Source organism: Mustelus asterias, chromosome 8 (genome assembly GCF_964213995.1).
Source record: "Mustelus asterias chromosome 8, sMusAst1.hap1.1, whole genome shotgun sequence".
Taxonomy (NCBI): Eukaryota; Metazoa; Chordata; class Chondrichthyes; order Carcharhiniformes; family Triakidae; genus Mustelus; species Mustelus asterias.
This window is the reverse complement of record NC_135808.1, coordinates 11,583,726-11,606,783: the sequence shown is the minus strand read 5'-3', so window position 1 is coordinate 11,606,783 and position 23,058 is coordinate 11,583,726. Positions and strand designations below refer to the sequence as shown.

Genomic DNA, 23,058 nt, shown 5'->3' with positions numbered 1-23,058 from the left:
GTCCTGGGAGTGTTTGATGGGACAGTGTAGAGGGAGCTTTACTCTGTATCTAACCCCATGCTGCACCTGTCCTGGGAGTGTTTGATGGGGACAGTGTAGAGGGAGCTTTACTCTGTATCTAACCCTGTGCTGTACCAGTCCTGGGAGTGTTTGATGGGACAGTGTAGAGGGAGCTTTACTCTGTATCTAACCCCATGCTGCACCTGTCCTGGGAGTGTTTGATGGGGACAGTGTAGAGGGAGCTTTACTCTGTATCTAACCCTGTGCTGTACCAGTCCTGGGAGTGTTTGATGGGACAGTGTAGAGGGAGCTTTACTCTGTATCTAACCCGTGCTGTACCTGTCCTGGGAGTGTTTGATGGGGACAGTGTAGAGGGAGATTTACTCTGCCTGATAATTGCATGATGTGGAAGTCAGATGATAAGATGGCGGGGCAGTGAGTGTAGAAACAATAGTGGTTTGCAGCCTTTGTGTCACTGGCCATCTGAAATGTAGTCATAGTGAAAGCAGGAAGTGCCGAGGCTAAAAATACAGACAGTGGCTGAGTACAGAGGCTCACACAGGAGACCGAGGTCACGTAGAGAAGGGAGCAATGGCCGAGAGTCTTAACCAGGGTCTGAGCTGCAGCATCTGTGCCCAAATGTACACCCAACCCGTCACCCTGGACTGCGGCCATAACTTCTGCAAGGCCTGCGTCCTGGAATGCTGGGGCCAAGAGGCGGCCACCGTTTCCTGCCCCCAGTGCGGGCAGGAGTTTCCCAGGAGGGAGCTGATGACCAACCAGCTGCTGGTGACCATCGTGGCCAGTCTGAGGCACCTGAGCCTGGGGCTGGGTCCCGCCGGCGTCACCGTCAACGGTCTGAGGTGCCCGCTCCACTGCCAGCCGGCCGAACTCTTCTGCTCCAAGGATCTCAAGCTGGTGTGTCCCTCCTGCCTGCCGCTGGGCCAGGGGGAGAACCCGACCTTGATGCCCGTGGATGAGGCCTACACATTCTGCAAGGTAGGGCTAACACAGAGCTGGCATTTCCGTGGGCATTTTCTCTTTGTGCTTCCCTTGGGACGGGGTGGAAGTGGTATTGGGCGGTAGGGGGAAGAGGCCTGGGGTGGGGTTTCTACTTTCAAACTTCCCTTTCTGATGATGAAATGAGTGGATCGACCCTACCGTCCTCTCCCATCCCCGCACTGCACCCCGAGGGGAGTTTGGGGGAAATCTCTTCAGGGACTTAGTGGTCCACAAGTGGAACTTGCTACCACAGGGAGTGGGTAAGGTGGTTAGCACTGATCATAGAATGATAGAATCCGTACAGTGCAAAAGAAGGCCATTCGACCCATCGAGTCTGCACCGACCACAATCCCACCTGAGCCTATTCCCATAACCCCACGTATTTACGCTGCTAATCCCCCTGACACCAAGTGGCAATTTATCATAGCCAATCCACCTAACCTTTGGACTGTGGGAGGAAACCGGAGCACCTGGAGGAAACCCACACAGACATGGGGAGAATGTGCAAACTCCACACAGACAGTGACCCGAGGCCGGAATTGAACCCAGGTCCCTGGTGCTGTGAGGCAGCAGTGCTAACCACTGTGCCATCGTGCTGATCTATTTAAGAGGAACCTTGTTAAGCAGGTGAGGGAGAGAGTAATAGAAGGTGATTTTGATCAGGTTAAGAATGGGAGCAGTCTTGTGTGAATTAAAGTTTTAAATTTATTTGTTAGTGTCACAAGTAGGCTCTCATTAACACTGCAATGAATTTACTGTGCAAATCCCCTAGTTGCCACACTCCAGTGCCTGTTCGGGTACACTGAGGGAGAATTTAGCATGGCCAATGCACCCTAACCAGCACATCTTTTGGACTGTGGGGGGAAACCGGAGCACCCGGAGGAAACCCACGCAGACACGGGGAGAACATGCAGAGTCCACACAGACAGTGACCCAAGCCAGGAATCAATCCCAGGTCCCTGGCGCTGTGAGGCAGCTGTGCCACCGTGCTGCCCAATTAGCACCACTGGCATGGATTAGTTGTGCCAAGTGGCCTACTTGTGTGCTGTACACTCGATATAACTACGTCACGTTTGGCCTCCAATTTAAATACAAATGTAAGGGCACAGTCTGTCACAGGCTGCTGCTCTGTGAACTTCACTTGCTGCACCTCCTTTTGCTCGCTATCAGTTGCCCCTTTTATATTCGAGATGAAAGTCATACTGGCGCCTGCGGACACAAGAAGCCAGGCGAGCTAGTGAGCTGGCCCAGCTCTGGTAGCAGGGTGTCAGCAGTTTGGCTGAGTGGCTCACACTGAATAAGATGCTCGATGATTCAAGTCCTGATACGGAGACCGGAGCACATCGTCTGGGCTGGCAGTCTGTGAGAGGGAGCTGCACTGTCAGAGGTGCTGTTTTTCAAATGAAACAAAGGCTCTCCTGGAGTCAGTGTAAAAGATCTATGAAATGTGGATGGCATGGTGGCACAGTGGTTAACACTGCTTCACAGTGCCAGGGACCTGGGTTCGATTCCAGCCTCGGTCTCTGTGTGGAGTTTGCATGTTCTCCCCGTGTCTGTGTGGGTTTCCTCCGGGTGCTCCGGTTTTCTCCCACAATCCAAAGATGTGCAGGCTAAGTGAATTGGCTATGCTAAATTGCCCCTTAGTGTCCAAAGATGTGCAGGTTAGGTGGATTGGCCATGCTAAATTGCCCCTTAATGTCCAAAGATGTGCAGGTATGATTCTCCGAATGGGCTACACTAGTAGTTCCAGTGTTAAAACCAAACCGCACAGTGAGGATTTGTGGTGATTACAAATTGACTGTGAACAGGGCTGCCCAAATAGACAGATATCCTATCCCTAGCATCGAAGAGCTTTACTCAAAGCTGTCAGGAGGCCTCAAATACATGAAATTGATCTTAAGTCAGGCGCATCAACAGCTTGCGCTTGAAAAGGATTCGAGGAAATTTGTCATAATTAATATACACAAGAGTGTATTCCAGTACTCGAGGCCAGCCTTTGGCTACCCATCTGCATGCACTGTGGAAAGCCTTTCTACAAGGGATCCCAAGAGTTGTCGTGTATCTGGTCTTAATAGCAGGGACAACACCTGAGGAGCACAGGACCAATTTGGAGAAAGTCCTCAAAAGCTTCAAGAAAGCTGACATTGGAAAGATAAAAAAAATGTACTTTTCATTCCAATGAGGTCACGTATTTGAGATTCATTTGATTTGATTTATTATTGTCACTTGCACAGTGAAAAGTATTGTTTCTTGCGCGCTATACAGACAAAGCATACCGTTCATAGAGAAGGAAAGGAGACAGTGCAGAATGTAGTGTTACAGCCATAGCTAGGGGGTAGAGAAAGATCAACCTAATGCAAGGTAGATCCATTCAAAAGTCTGACAGCAGGAGGGAAGAAGCTGTTCTTGAGTCGGTCGGTACGTGACCTCAGACTTTTGTATCTTTTTCCCGATGGAAGAAGGTGGAAGAGAGAATGTCCGGGGTGCGTGGGGTCCTTGATTATGCTGGCTGCTTTGCCGAGGCAGCGGGAAGGGTAGGTGGAGTCAGTGGGGACGCTGGTTTGCGTGATGGACTGGGCTATGTTCATGTTCCTTTGTAGTTTCTTGCGGTTTCAGAGTTGATGCAAAAGGATTGCACACACTGGAAGAAACATAAAGACAATAACAGAGTTGTTTGCACTGAAGAATGTAACAGAGTTGAAATCCTTCATCGGGATGGTCAACTGGTATGGCCACTTTTTGCCCGACTTGTCGACCATTTTGGCATCCTTACATTGACTTCTCAAAACACATCAATGTTGACAATGGGAAGATTCTCAGAGGAGTACAATATAAAGGGAAAGACTCTTAGTACTGTAGAGGATCAGAAGGACCTTGGGGTCCGGGTCCAGAGGACTCTAAAATCGGCCCCGCAGGTGGAGGAGGTGGTTAGGAAGCAGTATGGTGTGCTGGCCTTTATCAATCGAGGGATTGAGTTGAGGAGTCCGGGGATAATGATGCAGCTTTATAAGACCCTCGTCAGACCCCACTTGGAGTATTGTGCTCAGTTCTGGTCGCCTCACTGTAGGAAGGATGTGGAAAAGATGGAAAGGGTGCAGAGGAGATTTACAAGGATGTTGCCTGGATTGAGTGGCATGCCTTATGAGGATAGGCTGAGGGAGCTCGGTCTTTTCTCCTTGGAGAGACGAAGGATGAGAGGAGACCTAATAGAGGTGTATCAGATGTTGAGAGGCATAGATCGGGTGGACTCTCAGAGGCTTTTTCCCAGGGTGGAAATGTCTGCTACGAGAGGGCACAGGTTTAAGGTGCTGGGGGGTAGGTACAGGGGAGATGTTAGGGGTAAGTTTTTCACACGGAGGGTGGTGGGTGCGTGGAATCGGCTGCCGTCAGTGGTGGTGGAGGCAAACTCAATAGGGTCTTTTAAGAGACTCCTGGATGAGCACATTGAGCTTAATAGGATGGAGGGTTATAGGTAGGTCTAGAAGGTAGGGATGTGTTCGGCACAACTTGTGGGCCGAAGGGCCTGTTTGTGCTGTAGCTTTTCTATGTTTCTATGTTTCTAAAAGCCTTTGACCAAGTGAAACTGGCCCTCATAGAAAGTACAGAACCCCAACAGTGCAGAAGGAGCCCATTCGGCCCATCGAGTCTGCACCGACAACAATCCCACCCCAATCTATCCCCGCAACCCCACATATTTACCCCGCTAATCCCTCTAACCTATGCATCCCGGGACACTAAGGGGCAATTTAGCACGGCCAATGCACCTAACCTGCAAATCTTTTGGACTGCGGGAGGAAACCGGGGCACCCGGAGGAAACCCACGCAGAAACGGGGAGAACGTGCAGACTCCACACAGACAGTGACCCAAGCGGAGAATCGAACCCTGGTCCCTGGCACTGTGAGGCAGCAGCGCCAACCACTGTGCCACCGTGGCGCCCAGCCTTACTTGTCCATTTCAAACAAGGCAGGCAGATAATAGTGACGTGATGGCATAGGGGCCGTATTTTCCAATAAGATGCAAGATGGCATGAAGCGACCTGTCGCTTTTGCTTCCAAGATCTTGTCTGGTTGTTGAAAGGAAATGTTAACAGATTGATAGAGAGTTTGGGAGTCATATTTGCTGTAAAGAATTTCCACCAATATGTTTAGGGCTGCCCCTTCACCATCATGTTGGACCGCAGTTACTAGGACTGTTCCACAAAGATAAACCAGTCCCACCAATAGTATCAGCCAGAGTACAAAGATGGGCCTTTATTGTGGTCGCTTAGTTCCACTTTACAACTCAGACTAGAATTGCAGATCTCAATTGCCGATGCTTTAAGTCAGCTTCCACTTGCACAGATGGTATCATTGCCTCCCGTTCCACAGGAGATAGTCCTTGCTTTGAATTTTCTCAACACGCGGCCCATCTTGTGGGTCTACTTCAAGGCATGGAGCCAGTTTTGCCGAAGGTTAAAAGAACGGTTTGCACTGGCTGGCATTGGAACAAGTCGGACCCTCCTCGCAGCGCCGGGGTGAAATTAGCTGTGAAGACGGGGTGCTTTTTTGTGGGAGAGGAGTGATAGTACCACCCCCCGGGGTGGCAGCCATTTCTCCAGGAGTTGCACAGGCGTGCATCCTGGGCAGACCGAGATGGAGATGTTGGACACGAGCTACATTTGGTGGCCAGGAACTGACATTGAAATTGAGTGAGGACAGCTATTGTGAATACTGCCAAACACAGCAGACCCTTCTGCCCGCATCTAAACTACACCCCTGGGAGAAGCCCGGCCGCCCTCGGACAAGGCCCCACATTGACAGTCGCTCTTTGATGGGAATGGTGTTTTTAGTTGCAGTGGATGCCCCACTCGAACTTGACGTTCAGATCATGCGTCCAATTACCTTGTCAGCCACCGTAGACAAGTTCCAAAGAATCGTCCATCGTCGGAATCTATCAACCCACCAACACTGCTGTAAACCCTGATACCTCCAGCCTGGAGAACCCAGTCACGGAGTTGGAGACACCCTGTAATGTCTGAAACTCCCCGGATTGATTGACTTGATGAACATTGTCAAATTGCCCCTCTTTCTGGGAATTCTGTTTTTACTTCTCATATTTGTGCTTAAGAGTTATTAATTGTAAGGGACCTTAAGGGGGGGGAGGGGAATGTGATAGTGTGGTCTCTTTAATGAGTGATCGTTCACATGTCATGTGACCCTCTTGGGGCCTATCGGAATGGAACATATAAATATCAACCTGTTGGGTGTTAGGGTATGGATCATTTTATTGATTTGATTTGATTTGATTCATTATTGTCACATGTATTGGGGCGCAGCGAAAAGCGCGCTACACAGACAAGCATACCGTTCATAGAGAAGGAAAGGAGAAAGTGCAGAATGTAGTGTAACAGTCATAGCTAGGATGTAGAGAAAGATCAACTTAGTGCGAGATAGGTCCATTCAAAAGTCTGATGGCGGCAGGGAAGAAGCTGTTGTTGAGTCATTTGGTACGTGATCTCAGACTCTTGTATCTTTTTCCCGAAAGAAGAAGGTGGAAGAGAGAATGTCCGGGGTACGTGGGGTCCTCGATTATACTTTGCCGAGGCAGCGGGAAGTGTAGACAGAGTTAATAGGTGGGAGGTTGGTTTGCCTGATGGACTGAGCTTCATTCATGACCCTTTGTAGTTTCTTGCGGTCTTGGGCAGAGCAGGAGCCGTACCAAGCTGTGGTACATTCGGAAAGAATGCTTTCTATGGTACATCTGTAAATGTTAGGTGGATCCTGCAGTGTGAAGCCAGGGCTCAGTGGGACTACACCTGTATCTGTACTGAGCTGTTCTACTCATAGATGGAAATATCGATCAATAAGTCGCCGTTGCGGTTGAACTTTTCCTCATCAAATTACCTCACATTACAATAATTTTGATTCATTTTAATTCTGTACAGTGGGAGAGAACGGGAAGGCAGCAGTGCTAACCACTGTGCCACCGTGCCGCCCATGTAATGGGAGTGAATGGAAAGTGGGTTGGATCATTTTGATGTCATTGAAGTGAAATGAATGGCAATGACCATTTTAATTCTCTGGAATGGGTGGCATGGTGGCACAGTGGTTAGCACTGCTGCCTCACAGCGCCAGGGACCCGGGTTCAATTCCCAGCCTTGGGTCACTGTCTGCACGTTCTTCCTGTGTCTGTGTGGGTTTCCTCCCGGTGCTCCGGTTTCCTCCCACAGTCCAAATATCTGCAGTTGGGTGGTTTGGCTATGCTAAATTGCCCCTTAGTGTCCAAAGATGTGCAGGTTAGGTGGAGTGGCCATGCTAAATTGCCCCATAGTGTCCAAAGATGAGCAGGTTAGGGGTATTAGCAGGGTAAATATGCGGGGTTGTGGGAATAGGCGGTGGATGGGCCTGGATAGGATGGTCTGTCGGAGAGTCGGTGCAGACTCGATGGGCCGAATGACCTCCTTCTGTCCTGTAGGGATTCTGTGATTCTGATCTTTGATTCTAGAAAGACACTGTACGCAGCAGCAGATTTTCTTCCTGTGCAGTAAATGGGACAAAAATAACCATTGGATTAGTGTTGTCTTTATCTCCCATCTCATCTCAGAAAGCTGGTGAAAGTTGGCTGGTTGCTGTGAGTGCGAGAATGAAAGTTCCTCATATCCTCAGATGGTGAACAGAGTGAGTCAATATTCGCTTCCTCTTCTGGTTGCTGGTGCCTTGCAGCCTCATCAGCCCAGTCAAAGGACATTTCCGGGGTGTGAGCAGAGATTCCTCCTTCGAGCAATAAGCATTTACCTCACTCAAGGCGGCCATTTGGCCCATCATGCCTATACCAGCTCTTTGAACAAGCTGTCCATTTTTAACCTTTCAAGCGTTAGGAAGATTTTGGCTGGAATTCTCCGGCCGTTAATTAGAAATCAGAAGCAGGATTTGGCCATTCGGCCCTTCGAGTCTGCTCCGCCATTCATTTTGATTATGGGCTGATCATCAAATTCAATGTCCTGATCCCCCCTTCCCCCCCTATCCCTTGACCCCTTCAACCCCAAGAGCGATATCTAATTTCTTCTTGAAATCACACAACGTTTTGACCTCAACTACTTTCTGTGGTAGTGAATTCCACACATTCATCACTCTTTGGGTGAAGAAATTTCTCCTCACCTCAGTCCTAAAAGGTTTACCCCTTATCCTCAAACTATGACCCCCTAGTTCTGGATTCCCCCACCATCAGGAACATTCTTTCTGAATCTATCTGTCTAATCCTGTTAGAATTTTATAAGTTTCTATGAGATCTTCTCTCACTCTTCTGAACTCCAGTGAATATAATCCTCACCGACTTAGTCTCTCCTCATATGACAGACCTGCCATCCCAGGAATCAGCCTGGTAAACCTTCACTGCGCTCCCTCTATGGCAGGAACATCCTTCCTCAGATAAGGACACCAAAACTACACACAATACTCCAGGTGTGGCCTCACCAATGCCCTATACAATTGCAGTAAAACATCTCTATCCCTACTCTCAAATCCTCTCGCCATGAAGGCCAACATACCATTTGCCTTCTTTACTGCCTGCTGTATCCGCACGCTTCCTTTCAGTGACTGCTACACGAGGGCACCAAGGTCTCGCTGAGTATCCATCTCCCTCAATTTATACCCCGCTGCCACTGCTAGCGATAATGGAGAATCTGGTGTGCAGCCGAATCTCCGCTCACTGCGGCAGGACTGGAGAACCCCCGCTGCGGGCGAGGTCGGAAAATCCCAGCCCTTTGTCTTTTTAAGGATTTGAAAATTAATCTCTAGGACGTTGCTGGGGGGGGGAGTTTGGGAGAATGATCAAAAGAGCCAGAGGCAACATGAAGAAGGAGTTTTAATTGCACATTGAGTTGTCACCTTCCGGAAGGTTCCGTCTCTGACTTTCAAAAGGCCAAATACTTGGGGAAAAAAAACCCCAAATCATAGAGAGATGTGGTCGCAGGGTAGGGGGCTAACTGGCTAGTTCTTTGAAAGCTAGCACAAGTATGATGGATTGAATGGCCTTCTGCAATTGTACAGGGCATTGGTGAGGCCACACCTGGAGTATTGTGTGCAGTTTTGGTCTCCATATCTGAGGAAGGATGTCCTTGCTATAGAGGGAGCACTGCAAAGGTTTACCAGGCCAATTCCTGGGATGACAGGTCTGTCATATGAGGAGAGACTAAGTCGGTTAGGGTTATAGTCATTGGAATTTAGAAGAGTGAGACAGGATCTCATAGAAACTTATTAAATTCTAACAGGGTCAGACAGATAGATTCAGAAAGAATGTTCCCGATGGTGGGGGTGCACAGAATTATTCATTTATTTATTAGTGTCACAAGTCGACTTACATTAACACTGCAATGAAGTTACTGGGAAAATGCCCTAGCCGCCACACTCTGGTCCCTGTTAGGGTACACTGAGGGAGAATTTAGCATGGCCAATGCACCTAACCAGCACGTCTTTCGGACTGCGGGAGGAAACCGGAGCACCCGAGGAAACCCACACAGACACGGGGAGAATGTGCAAACACCACTAGGGGGTCATAGTTTGAGGATAAGGGGTAAACATTTTAGGACTGAGGTGAGGAGAAATTTCTTCACCCAGAGGGTGGTGAATGTGTGGAATTCACGACCAAGGAAAGTAGTTGAGGCCAAAACGTTGTGTGATTTCAAGAAGAAATTAGATGTAGCTCTTGGGGCTAAAGTGATCAAGGGATGTGGGGGGGAAGTGGGGATCAGGATATTGAATTTGATGATCAGCCATGATCAAAATGTATGTTGGAGCAGGTTCGAAGGGTCGAATGGCCTACTCCTGCTTCTAGTTTCTATGTTTCCATGTGTTACGCTATGATTGGATTATGATTTTATCAATGTAGCGTGTTACTTTGACACTTCCCACTTCTACCAATGAATTTGTTTTAAAAACCCACACACACAAATATAGTTATAAAAATATATTGAAGTCTGCAGCCCAGCCACACTCAGATGTAATCACTGTTCTCATTAGGCCAAAGCCAATGAGCTGCAGGATGTGACAATCCGTGACTGCACGTGACTAGTGCAGAGACTGAAGATCTTCCAGCAGCAGAGACTGAAGATCTTCCAGCAGCAGAGACTGAAGATCTTCCAGCAGCAGAGACTGAAGATCTTCCAGCAGCAGAGACTGAAGATCTTCCAGCAGCAGAGACTGAAGATCTTCCAGCAGCAGAGACTGCTCTGTGACGCTGAGGCAGGCAACGATTTGTGTTCCCTCCCAGTGTTCCGGCCCTGGTCGAATAGCTGGGACTTAAATAGATTGCCTGATTTGCCTCACCGTTAAGAGGACGCTTTTGGGCCACTCCCGCTCATCATTCACAATGAAAGCGCAGCCAAATACATCCGCTCAAATTCACCAAAATAAAACCAACTAAGATAAAAAATAAACCGCGGCCAGTGCAGCGATCGTGTCCTGCACGTCTTATCTGGTTAAATTCTGCATATCCACATATAGAGGCTGCTGGTCTGTGGGTGGGAAGGTTAGATGGGGACAGTGTAGACAGAGCTTTACTCTGTATCTAACCCCGTGCTGTACCTGTCCTGGGAGTGTTTGATGGGGACAGTGTAGACAGAGCTTTACTCTGTATCTAACCCCGTGCTGTACCTGTCCTGGGAGTGTTTGATGGGGACAGTGTAGAGGGAGCTTTACTCTGTATCTAACCCCGTGCTGTACCTGTCCTGGGAGTGTTTGATGGGGACAGTGTAGACAGAGCTTTACTCTGTATCTAACCCCGTGCTGCACCTGTCCTGGGAGTGTTTGATGGGGACAGTGTAGAGGGAGCTTTACTCTGTATCTAACCCCGTGCTGCACCTGTCCTGGGAGTGTTTGATGGGACAGTGTAGAGGGAGCTTTACTCTGTATCTAACCCCGTGCTGTACCTGTCCTGGGAGTGTTTGATGGGACAGTGTAGAGGGAGCTTTACTCTGTATCTAACCCCGTGCTGCACCTGTCCTGGGAGTGTTTGATGGGACAGTGTAGAGGGAGCTTTACTCTGTATCTAACCCCGTGCTGTACCTGTCCTGGGAGTGTTTGATGGGACAGTGTAGAGGGAGCTTTACTCTGTATCTAACCCCGTGCTGTACCTGTCCTGGGAGTGTTTGATGGGACAGTGTAGAGGGAGCTTTACTCTGTATCTAACCCCGTGCTGTACCTGTCCTGGGAGTGTTTGATGGGACAGTGTAGAGGGAGCTTTACTCTGTATCTAACCCCGTGCTGTACCTGTCCTGGGAGTGTTTGATAGGGACAGGGAAGACAGAGCTTTACTCTGTATCTAACCCCGTGTTGTACCTGTCCTGGGAGTGTTTGATGGGGACAGTGTAGAGGGAGCTTTAAAGAACAAAGAACAAAGAACAGTACAGCACAGGAAACAGGCCCTTCGGCCCTCCTAGCCTGTGCCGCTCCTTGGTCCAACTAGACCTATCGTTTGTATCCCTCCATTCCCAGGCTGCTCATGTGACTATCCAGGTAAGTCTTAAACGATGTCAGCGTGCCTGCCTCCACCACCTTACTTGGCAGCGCATTCCAGGCCCCCACCACCCTCTGTGTAAAAATCGTCCCTCTGATGTCTGAGTTATACTTCGCCCCTCTCAGCTTGAGCCCGTGACCCCTCGTGATCGTCACCTCCGACCTGGGAAAAAGCTTCTCACTGTTCACCCTATCTATACCCTTCATAATCTTGTATACCTCTATTAGATCTCCCTTCATTCTCCGTCTTTCCAAGGAGAACAACCCCAGTCTACCCAATCTCTCCTCATAGCTAAGACCCTCCATACCAGGCAACATCCTGGTAAACCTTCTCTGCACTCTCTCCAATGCCTCCACGTCCTTCTGGTAGTGCGGCGACCAGAACTGGACGCAGTACTCCAAATGTGGCCTAACCAGCGTTCTATACAGCTGCATCATCAGACTCCAGCTTTTATACTCTATACCCCATCCTATAAAGGCAAGCATACCATATGCCTTCTTCACCACCTTCTCCACCTGTGTTGCCACCTTCAAGGATTTGTGGACTTGCAAACCTAGGTCCCTCTGTGTTTCTATACTCCTGATGACTCTGCCATTTATTGTATAACTCCTCCCTACATTATTTCTTCCAAAATGCATCACTTCGCATTTATCCGGATTAAACTCCATCTGCCACCTCTCCGCCCAATTTTCCAGCCTATCTATATCCTGCTGTATTGCCCGACAATGCTCTTCGCTATCCGCAATTCCAGCCATCTTCGTGTCATCCGCAAACTTGCTGATTACACCAGTTACACCTTCTTCCAAATCATTTATATATATCCCAAATAGCAGAGGTCCTAGTACAGAGCCCTGCGGAACACCACTGGTCACAGACCTCCAGCCGGAAAAAGACCCTTCGACCACTACCCTCTGTCTCCTATGGCCAAGCCAGTTCTCCACCCATCTAGCCACTTCTCCTTGTATCCCATGAGCCTTAACCTTCTTAACCAACCTGCCATGTGGGACTTTGTCAAATGCCTTACTGAAATCCATATAGACGACATCCACGGCCCTTCCTTCATCAACCGTTTTTGTCACTTCCTCAAAAAACTCCACCAAATTTGTAAGGCACGACCTCCCTCTTACAAAACCATGCTGTCTGTCACTAATGAGATTGTTTCGTTCTAAATGCACATACATCCTGTCTCTAAGAATCCTCTCCAACAACTTCCCTACCACGGACGTCAAGCTCACCGGCCTATAATTTCCTGGGTTATCCCTGCTACCCTTCTTAAACAACGGGACCACATTCGCTATCCTCCAATCCTCAGGGACCTCACCCGTGTCCAAAGAAGTGACAAAGATTTCCGTCAGAGGCCCAGCAATTTCACCTCTCGTCTCCCTGAGCAGTCGAGGATGGATGTCATCAGGCCCTGGGGCTTTGTCAGTTTTAATGTTCCCTAAAAAATCTAACACTTCCTCTCTTGTAATGGAGATTTTCTCTAACGGGTCAACACCTCCCTCCGAGACACTCCCGGTTAACACGCCCCTCTCCTTCGTGAATACCGATGCAAAGTATTCATTTAGGATCTCCCCTATTCCCTTGGGTTCTAAGCATAATTCCCCTCCTTTGTCCCTGAGAGGTCCGATTTTCTCCCTGACAACTCTTTTGTTCCTAACGTATGAATAGAATGCCTTAGGATTCTCCTTAATCCTGCCTGCCAAGAACATCTCGTGACCTCTTTTTGCCCTTCTAACTCCCCGTTTGAGATCTTTCCTACTCTCTCTGTATTCCTCCAGAGCTCCATCTGTTTTCAATTGCCTGGACTTAACGTACGCCTCCCTTTTCATTTTAATCAGATCCTCAATTTCCCTGGTTATCCACGGCTCTCGAATCCTACCTTTCCTATCTTTCCTTTTTACAGGCACATGCCTATCCTGCAGCCTTATCAATAGTTCCTTAAAAGACTCCCACATGCCAGACGCGGACTTACCCTCGAACATCCTCTCCCAATCAACATCCACCAATTCCTGCCTAATCCGGCTATAGTCAGCCTTCCCCCAATTTAGCACCCTGCCCCTAGGACAGCACTCATCCTTGTCCATTACTATCCTAAAGTTAACAGAGTTGTGGTCACTATTTGCCACATGTTCCCCTACCGAAACTTTGACGACCTGACCGGGCTCATTTCCCAGAACTAGGTCCAGTATAGCCCTCTCTCTGGTCGGGCTATCTGCATACTGTTCCAAAGAACCTTCCAGTACGCATTTTACAAATTCCTCCCCGTCCGGACCCCCAGCTCTAAGCACTTTCCAGTCTGTGCCAGGGAAATTAAAGTCCCCCACTACAACAACCCTATGTTTTCTGCACCTATCCAGAATCTCCTGACATATCCCTCTGTATTACTCTGTATCTAACCCTGTGCTGTGCCTGTCCTGTGAGTGTTTGATGGGGAGAGTGTAGAGGGAGCTTTACTCTGTATCCAACCCCGTGCTGCACCTGTCCTGGGAGTGTTTGATGGGGACAGTGTAGAGGGAGCTTTACTCTGTACCTTACCCCGTGCTGTACCTGTCCTGGGAGTGTTTGATAGGGACAGGGAAGACAGAGCTTTACTCTGTATCTAACCCCGTGCTGTGCCTGGCCTGGGAGTGTTTGATAGGGACAGGGAAGACAGAGCTTTACTCTGTATCTAACCCCGTGCTGTGCCTGGCCTGGGAGTGTTTGATGGCCATGATGTGGGGATGCCAGCATTGGACTGGGGAAAGCACAGTAAGAAGTCTCACAACACCAGGTCAGAGAGTTAGTCCTTCTTCAGGTGAGTGACTGAAGAAGAAATAATACTCCAAAAACTTGTGCTACCAAATAAACCTGTTGGACTTGAACCTGGTGTTGTGAGACTTCTTACAATGTTTGATGGGGACAGTGTGGAGGGAGTTTTACTCTGTGTGTAATTCATAGAATCATAGAATCCATACAATGCAGAAGGAGACCATTTGGCCCATCTAGTCTGCACCAACTCACTGACAGAGCATCTTATCCAGGTCCACACCCCACCCTTACCCCACAACCCCGCACATATAATCCCACTAACCTACGCATCTTGGACTGGCACTAAGGGGCAATTTAGCATAGCCAGTCCATGTTACCAAGACGTCTTTCAGACTGTGGGAGGAAACCCGGAGGAAACCCACACAGACACGGGGAGAATGAGCAGACTCCACACAGACAGACAGTGACCCGAGACTGGAATTGAACCTGGGTCTCTGGCGCTGTGAAGCAGCAGCGGTAACCACTGTGCCCACTGTGTCGCTCCATGAATTGAGGTGTGTAATATATGGGAAAGAAATGGAGCTGAACAGAATGAAGGATTGGAAGATAAAAACAGAGAGAATCACAGGAAGAGAAACCTTTCTATTTTTATATTATGTATAAAACCACAGCCAGATAACATTGCAGTGACGCTGCACGTTTAGCAATCTCCAAATGTCCAAAGTGCTTTCCATCAAAGGAACCGGTTTTGAATTTTAGTGTCTGTTGTAATGTGGAAAATGCAACAGCCAATGTTTCACACAGGAAGCATCCAGAAGCAGCGACATGGCACTGTTCAGCTGTGAGTGATCGGAATTGTAGGACAACTTGCGCTTGGTACATGTTGGGGAACCCTCCTACTGTGCTTTGACCTTGTATCTTGGGAACCTGCGCATTTTTGTTTGGGGAGGGGGGGCGAGACATTTGCATCACAGTGGAAAGATATGGCATTTCTGCCAGTGCGGTTCTCCCGCAGTGCTGCACAGGGAGTGGTGGTCCCCATTGTGCATTCAGTGACTGCATGTGGGAGCTGATCTCACTGCCTTGTGACCCATTGACAGCACGCGCCACTGAGTCAATGAATCATAGAATCCCTACAGTGCAGAAAGAGGCCATTCAGCCCATCGAGTCTGCACCACCCACAATCCCACCCAAGCTCTATCCCCATGTATTTACCCTCGCTAGTCCCCCTGGCACAAAGGTGCAATTTAGCGCGGCCAATCCACCTAACCGGCACATTTTTGGACTGTGTGAAGAAACTGGAGCACCCAAAGGAAACCCACGCAGACATGGGGAGAATGTGCAGACTCCACACAGACAGTGACCCAAGGCCGGAATTGAACCTGGGTTCCTGGCGCTGTGAGGCAGCAGCGTTAACTACTGCCACTGTGCCGCTCCTAAGTGGTCCATATCCCTCTATTCGCTGCCTATTCATGTATTTATCCTGGTGCCTCCTGAACGTGATTATAGAATCTGCTTCCACCACCTCCTCTGGCAGCGACATCCACCGCCCTCTGTGTGAAAAACTTACCCCTCACACCTCTTTTAAACTTTCCCCTCTCACTTTCATCCTATGCCCCCGAGTAATCGACCTTTCGACCCTGGGGAAAGGACTCTGACGATCCACTCTATCCAAGCCTGTCATAATCTTGTAAACCTCTATCAGGTCCCCCCTCACCCTCCGACGCTCCAATGAAAACAACCTAAGTTTGTTCAACCTTTCTTCATAGTCCATGTCCTCCAAACCAGGCAACATCCCAGTAAATCTCTTCTGCACCCTTTCCAATGCATCAACATCCTTCTGGTAGTGTGGCGACCAGAATTGTACACAATACTCCAAACGCAGTCTAACCAAAGTCTTATACAGCTGCAATATGATTTTCCAATTTCTATACTCAACACCCCGACTGATGAAGCATGACATTTGCCTTCTTGGCCATTTTGTCCAACTGAGTTGCCATCTTCAGGGAACAGTGTTCGTTGAATTAGCCATGGTAAATGTGAGTGGTTATGGGAGGCGGGGTGGGGGTGGCGGGTGGAGGTGGGGGTGAGGAGCTGGCCTGGGTTACATCCTCTTTCAGTCACATCGAGAGGGCAAAATCTTCAAATCGCAGGTCGGCTGTGCAATCACGCCCTAAGTCAATGGTCCCACACATTTTCCGGTGATTCCCGCCAAGAGTGGGCTTGGAAAGTCCCGGCCATTGGGAAGTGGAAACCGGAGCATCTCGGAATGTCGGGGACCAATTGAAACCTTCGAGGCTGAGTTGGATCGATGTTATTGGGCGTCGGTGTGATGGCCACCTAGGATCCCTACAGTGCAGAAAGAGACCATTCAGCCCATTGAGTCAGTGGCGTCTCTCTGAGAGAGCATCTTGCTCAGTCCCACCTCCCGTCCAATCTCCATAATGTTATGCATTTCCCATGGCCAACCCACCCCACCAACACATCTTTGGACACTAAGGGCAGGATTTTCCAGCTGCAATCACCCCAAGGCTGGAAAATCGCACCCAAGGTTGTTAGAATATAACTGGTGATGACATTGGATCTGCTGTAGTGTGACCAATGGTAACAAGCTGTAAGGGTCAGCTGACCCAGTAAACCATGTAACCAATGACAGAATGACGTGATGATCAGCTGACCAGCTGACTCAGTATAAATTAGAACATGTTGGGAATTGTGGGGAACTTGGAATGGCCCAGGGTGAGGCCTCAAGTTTGGAGTAATTAAGTTTCTTTATTGAACCTTTTCTTTGATTTATAAGTTGGTGTAAGCTTTGGTATGTTTTTATTGTCCACACTGGAAGACTTCCTTCTGGATGAACAGAGGTCAACAGATCTTTGCATGGTCCGCCCCCCGCCCCTCCACCCTCACCCGTTATGATTCCTGTGGCGGGCGCAAGAGTAAAATTCCACCCTCTGTGTCCAAGCGTGCGCTGAGTGTGAGCCACCGTGCCACCATGATCCAATTGAATGGGGGAGCAGCACACCCCTCACCGTAGGGCCAAATGGCCTCCTTCCTCTTCCTTTCGTTACCTTGTGGGTTTGCTCAGACCAATGGTTTAGCGATGACCCTCCCTGTGTTTTCCCATAGGGCAAATTGGAGGACTCGGTTGGCTCCCTGGAAAAGAAGCTGGAGGAGTATTGCAAGGCCCAGGCTGCCCGAGGAACCAAGATCAGTGAGACGCTGGTGAGCCTTCTCCTTGGTAACGCTGGTGGAGTGAGTGGGCAAGACATTGGTGGATGGAATATAACGTGGGAAAATACGGGGCTGAATTTCACTGGGGGAGTGTGCGCTTAGCAGGTGGAACTGGAAGTGGTCGCGGTTCCCAGTCCCGCCTCAGATCAATTTGGAATCACTCAAGCGGCAGAGAACATAAAACACGGGCACATGGGGTTAGCAGGGTCGGCGGGGGGGGGGGGGTTGTCGTGACAATGGTGGCCACCACAAAGTTTAAAAGTGGCATGCAGAATCCGCAGGGGCACCATGCCTTGCGGAGTGGCCAACACTGTTCGACACAGCAGGCGGGAGGGAATATCAAAGTAGAGATGTCTTGCTACAACTGTACTGGGCTGATTGGGATGGTGAGGTTGCTTTATCAGGAAAGTTGGGAACAGGTTAAGCCCATACTCATTGGAATTTAGGAGAAGGAGAGTTGATTACACAGAAGCTAAGATTCAGAGGGGCTTTATAGGGTTGACTCTCAGAGGATTATTCCCCTCCTGAGGGAATCTAGAACCGGGGGGGTGGTGGGGGGGGGGGGGGGAGGGGAGGGAACGGTTAAGGGATCTGCCATTTAAGTGACGGAGGAATTTCCTCTCCCTGAAGGTTTTTCAATCTTTGGAATTCTCTTCCGCGGAGCACAGCTCTGAGTCGTTGAATATATTCAAGGTGGAGTTAGACAAAGTTTTGATTTTCAAGAGAACGATGCGGGGGGGGGGAAACAGGAAAGTGGGATGAAGGCCATGATCAGATCAGAAACGTTGTTATTGAATAGTGGAGCAGGCTTGATGGGCTGAATGGTCTACCGGAGTTCCTATTTCTTGTGATCTTATGTAATTTATAGGTTTTTAAAAATATTAATTCTTGGGACATGGGCGTCGCTGGCTGGGTCAGGATTTATTGCCCATTGCTAATTTCCCTTGAACTGAATGGCTTGGTAGGGGTTGCTACTGACACTCTAGTATACTGCCACATGGCTAATTTGCTAAATGTTGGACAGAAATAGACTTACAGAAGAACGTAAGAGTAAGTGGCAGGAGAAGGCCATTCGGTCTCTTCCAGCCTGCTCCACCAATCAGTAAACATCATGGCTAACCTGACTATGACCCAGTTAACTCCATTTTCCACCCTGTCACCCGGTAACCCATGACCCCTCTGTAGAGTATACCCAGTGACTCAGCATCCACTCCTCTCTGAGGTTGCATTTAGATAGCGCCTTTTGTGACCTCAAGCCATCCTGAAGTGCTTTGCAGCCAATTACTTTGGAAGCAGCTGTACGATGGCAAGGCAGTCACTGTTGCACTGTGGGAAGCCGAGCACAGCAAGATCCCACAAACAGCGATTCAGATAATGCTGTTTTTAGTGGTATTGGTTGAGGGATCAATATTTCATTTGATTTATTATTTTTATGGATTTGATCTATTCTCACATGTATTGGGATACAGTGAAAAGTATTGTTTCTTCCACACTATAGAGGCAAAGCATACCATTCATAGAGTAGGAAATGAGAGAGTGCAGAATGTAGTGTTACAGTCACAGCTAGGGTGTAGGGAAAGATCAACTTAATGCAAGGTAAGTCCATTCAGAAGTCTGACGGCATCAGGGAAGAAGCTGTTCTTGAGTCGATTGGTGGGTGAGCTCAGACTTTTGTATCTTTTTCCCGACGGAAGAAGGTGGAAGAGAGAATGTCCGGGGTGTGTGGGGTGCTTAATTATGCTGGTTGCTTTTCCGAGGCAACATGAAGTGTAGATGGAGTCGATGGATGGGAGGCTGGTTTGAGTGATGAACTGGGCTTCTTTCAATATTGACTGGGAGACAAAGAGCAATCCCTAACTCTATCCTCGAAAGAGTGCCATGGAATCTTCCAAAAGCATCTGTGAGGGCACCTCAGTTGAATCTCTCATCTGAAAGGTGGCACTGTTGACAGTGTAGCTTGCCCTCCAGAGCGCCTGTCTGGATCACCCACTCAAATCTCTGGAGTGGGCATTGAGCCTTATGATGAGGGCAGTGGCGTAGTGGTATTGTCACTGGTACTAGTAATTCGGGGACCCAAGCTAACGCTCTGGGTACCCGTGTTCGAATCCCACTACAGCAGATAGAAACATTTCAATTAAATAAAATCCTGCAATTTAAACAAAAAGCCTGATAAGGACCACGACACCATTGTTGATTGTGTTAAAAACCCAGGGAAGAAATTCCAGTCTGTGTGCAGTTTGCACCTTTAAAGTTAAAGTTTATTTATTAGTGTCACAAGTAGGCTTACAAAACACTGCAATGAAGTTACTGTGAAAAGCCCCTCGTCCCCACACTCCGGCGCCTGTTTGGGTACACTGAGGGAGAATTTAGCACGGCCAATGGACCTAACCCACACGTCCTTCAGACTGAGGAAACCGGAGCACCCAGAGGAAACCCACGCAGACACGGGGAGAATGTGCAAATTCCGCACAGACAGTGACTCAAGCCGGGAGTCGAACCTGGGTCTCTGGCGCTGAGAGGCAGCAGTGCCAACCACAATGCCGTGTTAATCCAAAGATGTGCGGATTAGCTGGCTTGGCCATGCTAAATTTCCCATTAGCGTCCGGAGATGTGCGGGTTAGGTGGATTAGCCATGCTAAATTGCCCTTTAGTGTCAGGGGGATTAGCAGGTTAAATACATGGGGTTACGGGGATAGGGCCTGGGTGGGATTGTTGTTGGTGCAGACTCGATGGGCTGAATGGCCTCCCTCTGCACTGTCGGGATTCTATGATAGTCATGATGTGGAGATGCCGGCATTGGACTGGGGTAAACACAGTAAGAAGTTTAACAACACCAGGTTAAAGTCCAACAGGTTTATTTGGTAGCAAAAGCCACACAAGCTTTCGGAGCTGCAAGCCCTTCTTCAGGTGAGTGGGAATTCTGTTCACAAACAGAGCATATAAAGACACAAACTCAATTTACATGAATAATGGTTGGAATGCGAATACTTACAACTAATCAAGTCTTTAAGAAACAAAACAATGTGAGTGGAGAGAGCATCAAGACAGGCTAAAAAGATGTGTATTGTCTCCAGACAAGACAGCCAGTGAAACTCTGTGGGAGTTACAAATAGTGTGACATGAACCCAATATCCCGGTTGAGGCCGTCCTCGTGTGTGCGGAACTTGGCTATCAGTTTCTGCTCAGCGACTCTGCGCCATCGTGTGTCACGAAGGCCGCCTTGGAGAACGCTTACCCGAATATCAGAGGCCGAATGCCCGTGACCGCTGAAGTGCTCCCCAACAGGAAGAGAACAGTCTTGCCTGGTGATTGTCGAGCGGTGTTCATTCATCCGTTGTCGCAGCGTCTGCATAGTTTCCCCAATGTACCATGCCTCGGGACATCCTTTCTTGCAGCGTATCAGGTAGACAACGTTGGCCGAGTTGCAAGAGTATGTACCGTGTACCTGGTGGATGGTGTTCTCACGTGAGATGATGGCATCTGTGTCGATGATCTGGCACGTCTTGCAGAGGTTGCTGTGGCAGGGTTGTGTGGTGTCATGGTCACTGTTCTCCTGAAGGCTGGGTAGTTTGCTGCGGACAATGGTCTGTTTGAGGTTGTGCGGTTGTTTGAAGGCAAGAAGTGGGGGTGTGGGGATGGCGTTGGCGAGATGTTCGTCTTCATCAATGACATGTTGAAGGCTCCAGAGGAGATGCCGTAGCTTCTCCGCTCCGGGGAAGTACTGGACAACGAAGGGTACTCTGTCCACTGTGTCCCGTGTTTGTCTTCTGAGGAGGTCGGTGCGGTTTTTCGCTGTGGCGCATTGGAACTGTTGATCAATGAGTCGAGCGCCATATCCTGTTCTTATGAGGGCATCTTTCAGCGTCTGGAGATGTCTGTTGCGATCCTCCTCATCCGAGCAGATCCTGTGTATACGGAGGGCCTGTCCGTAGGGGATGGCTTCTTTAACGTGTTTAGGGTGGAAGCTGGAGAAGTGGAGCTGAAAGATGCCCTCATAATAACAGGATATGGCGCTCGACTCATCGATCGACAGTTCCAACGCGCCACAGCGAAAAACCGCACCGACCTCCTCAGAAGACAAACACGGGACACAGTGGACAGAGTACCCTTCGTTGTCCAGTACTTCCCCGGAGCGGAGAAGCTACGGCATCTCCTCTGGAGCCTTCAACATGTCATTGATGAAGATGAACATCTCGCCAAGGCCATCCCCACACCCTCACTTCTTGCCTTCAAACAACCGCACAACCTCAAACAGACCATTGTCCGCAGCAAACTACCCAGCCTTCAGGAGAACAGTGACCACGACACCACACAACCCTGCCACAGCGACCTCTGCAAGACGTGCCAGATTATCGACACGGATGCCATCATCTCACGTGAGAACACCATCCACCAGGTACACGGTACATACTCTTGCAACTCGGCCAACGTTGTCTACCTGATACGCTGCAAGAAAGGATGTCCCGAGGCATGGTACATTGGGGAAACTATGCAGACGCTGCGACAACGGATGAATGAACACCGCTCGACAATCACCAGGCAAGACTGTTCTCTTCCTGTTGGGGAGCACTTCAGCGGTCACGGGCATTCGGCCTCTGATATTCGGGTAAGCGTTCTCCAAGGCGGCCTTTGCGACACACGACGGCGCAGAGTCACTGAGCAGAAACCATAGCCAAGTTCCGCACACACGAGGATGGCCTCAACCGGGATATTGGGTTCATGTCACACTACTTGTAACTCCCACAGACTTTCACTGGCTGTCTTGTCTGGAGACAATACACATCTTTTTGGCCTGTCTTGATGCTCTCTCCACTCACGTTGTTTTGTTTCTTAAAGACTTGATTAGTTGTAAGTATTCGCATTCCAACCATTATTCATGTAAATTGAGTTTGTGTCTTTATATGCTCTGTTTGTGAACAGAATTCCCACTCACCTGAAGAAGGTGCTTGCAGCTCCGAAAGCTTGTGTGGCTTTTGCTACCAAATAAACCTGTTGGACTTTAACCTGGTGTTGTTAAACTTCTTACTGGGATTCTATGATTCAAGATGTGGAGATGCCGGCATTGGACTGGGGTAAGCTCAGTAAGAAGTCTCACAATAATTCTATGATTCAATGCAGAGCTAATGTGCCACCTGGTGGTAGGAATTAGCAGTACATCGATCGACAAACAGCAGAACGAGCCTTTAGTGAATAATGTGGGATGTGTCAGATCGACAAAACTTTCTTGATGGGACTATGAGGGAGGATGGAGGCGCAATGAAGAAGGAATCGACACTGTCTAACTCATTATTGTACACCCATCTTTCTGGCAGGCTGCTTCCATTGAGTGTGACACAGTCTGAAAGGAACTAATTAGCACACTTCAGGGGCAACACTCAAAACAAACAGCAGATTGGGGTTGAAAAATGTTGTCTGCTGACTTGGAAAATGAGTTCCTGGTGAACTACGGCCGACAATACAAAGCTCCAGTGTTCATGGAAATGTAGAGCACTCGATCAATGATATACCTCGAGTCATAGAGTCATAGAGGTTTTCAGCATGGAAACAGGCCCTTCGGCCCAACTTGTCCATGCTACCCT

The 23,058-nt window shown here is 49.0% G+C and overlaps 1 protein-coding gene and 1 long non-coding RNA gene across 2 annotated transcripts in view; one reads left to right on the top strand and one right to left on the bottom strand.

Moving 5' to 3' along the window:
* Positions 1 to 156, bottom strand: part of LOC144496854 (uncharacterized) — a 238,082-nt gene extending 237,926 nt beyond the window's left edge. Inside the window, exon 1 of the long non-coding RNA XR_013498449.1 lies at positions 67 to 156. This is a non-coding gene — a long non-coding RNA (uncharacterized LOC144496854). The remainder of the gene's footprint in view (positions 1 to 66) is intronic.
* Positions 157 to 562: 406 nt separating this feature from the next.
* The window catches only part of LOC144496852 (zinc-binding protein A33-like), a 36,856-nt gene continuing 14,360 nt past the window's right edge, over positions 563 to 23,058 (top strand). The window contains exons 1-2 of the mRNA XM_078217421.1: positions 563 to 999; positions 17,375 to 17,470. Of these exons, the coding sequence (XP_078073547.1) occupies positions 592 to 999; positions 17,375 to 17,470 (504 nt within the window). The 5' untranslated portion in view covers positions 563 to 591. The remainder of the gene's footprint in view (positions 1,000 to 17,374; positions 17,471 to 23,058) is intronic.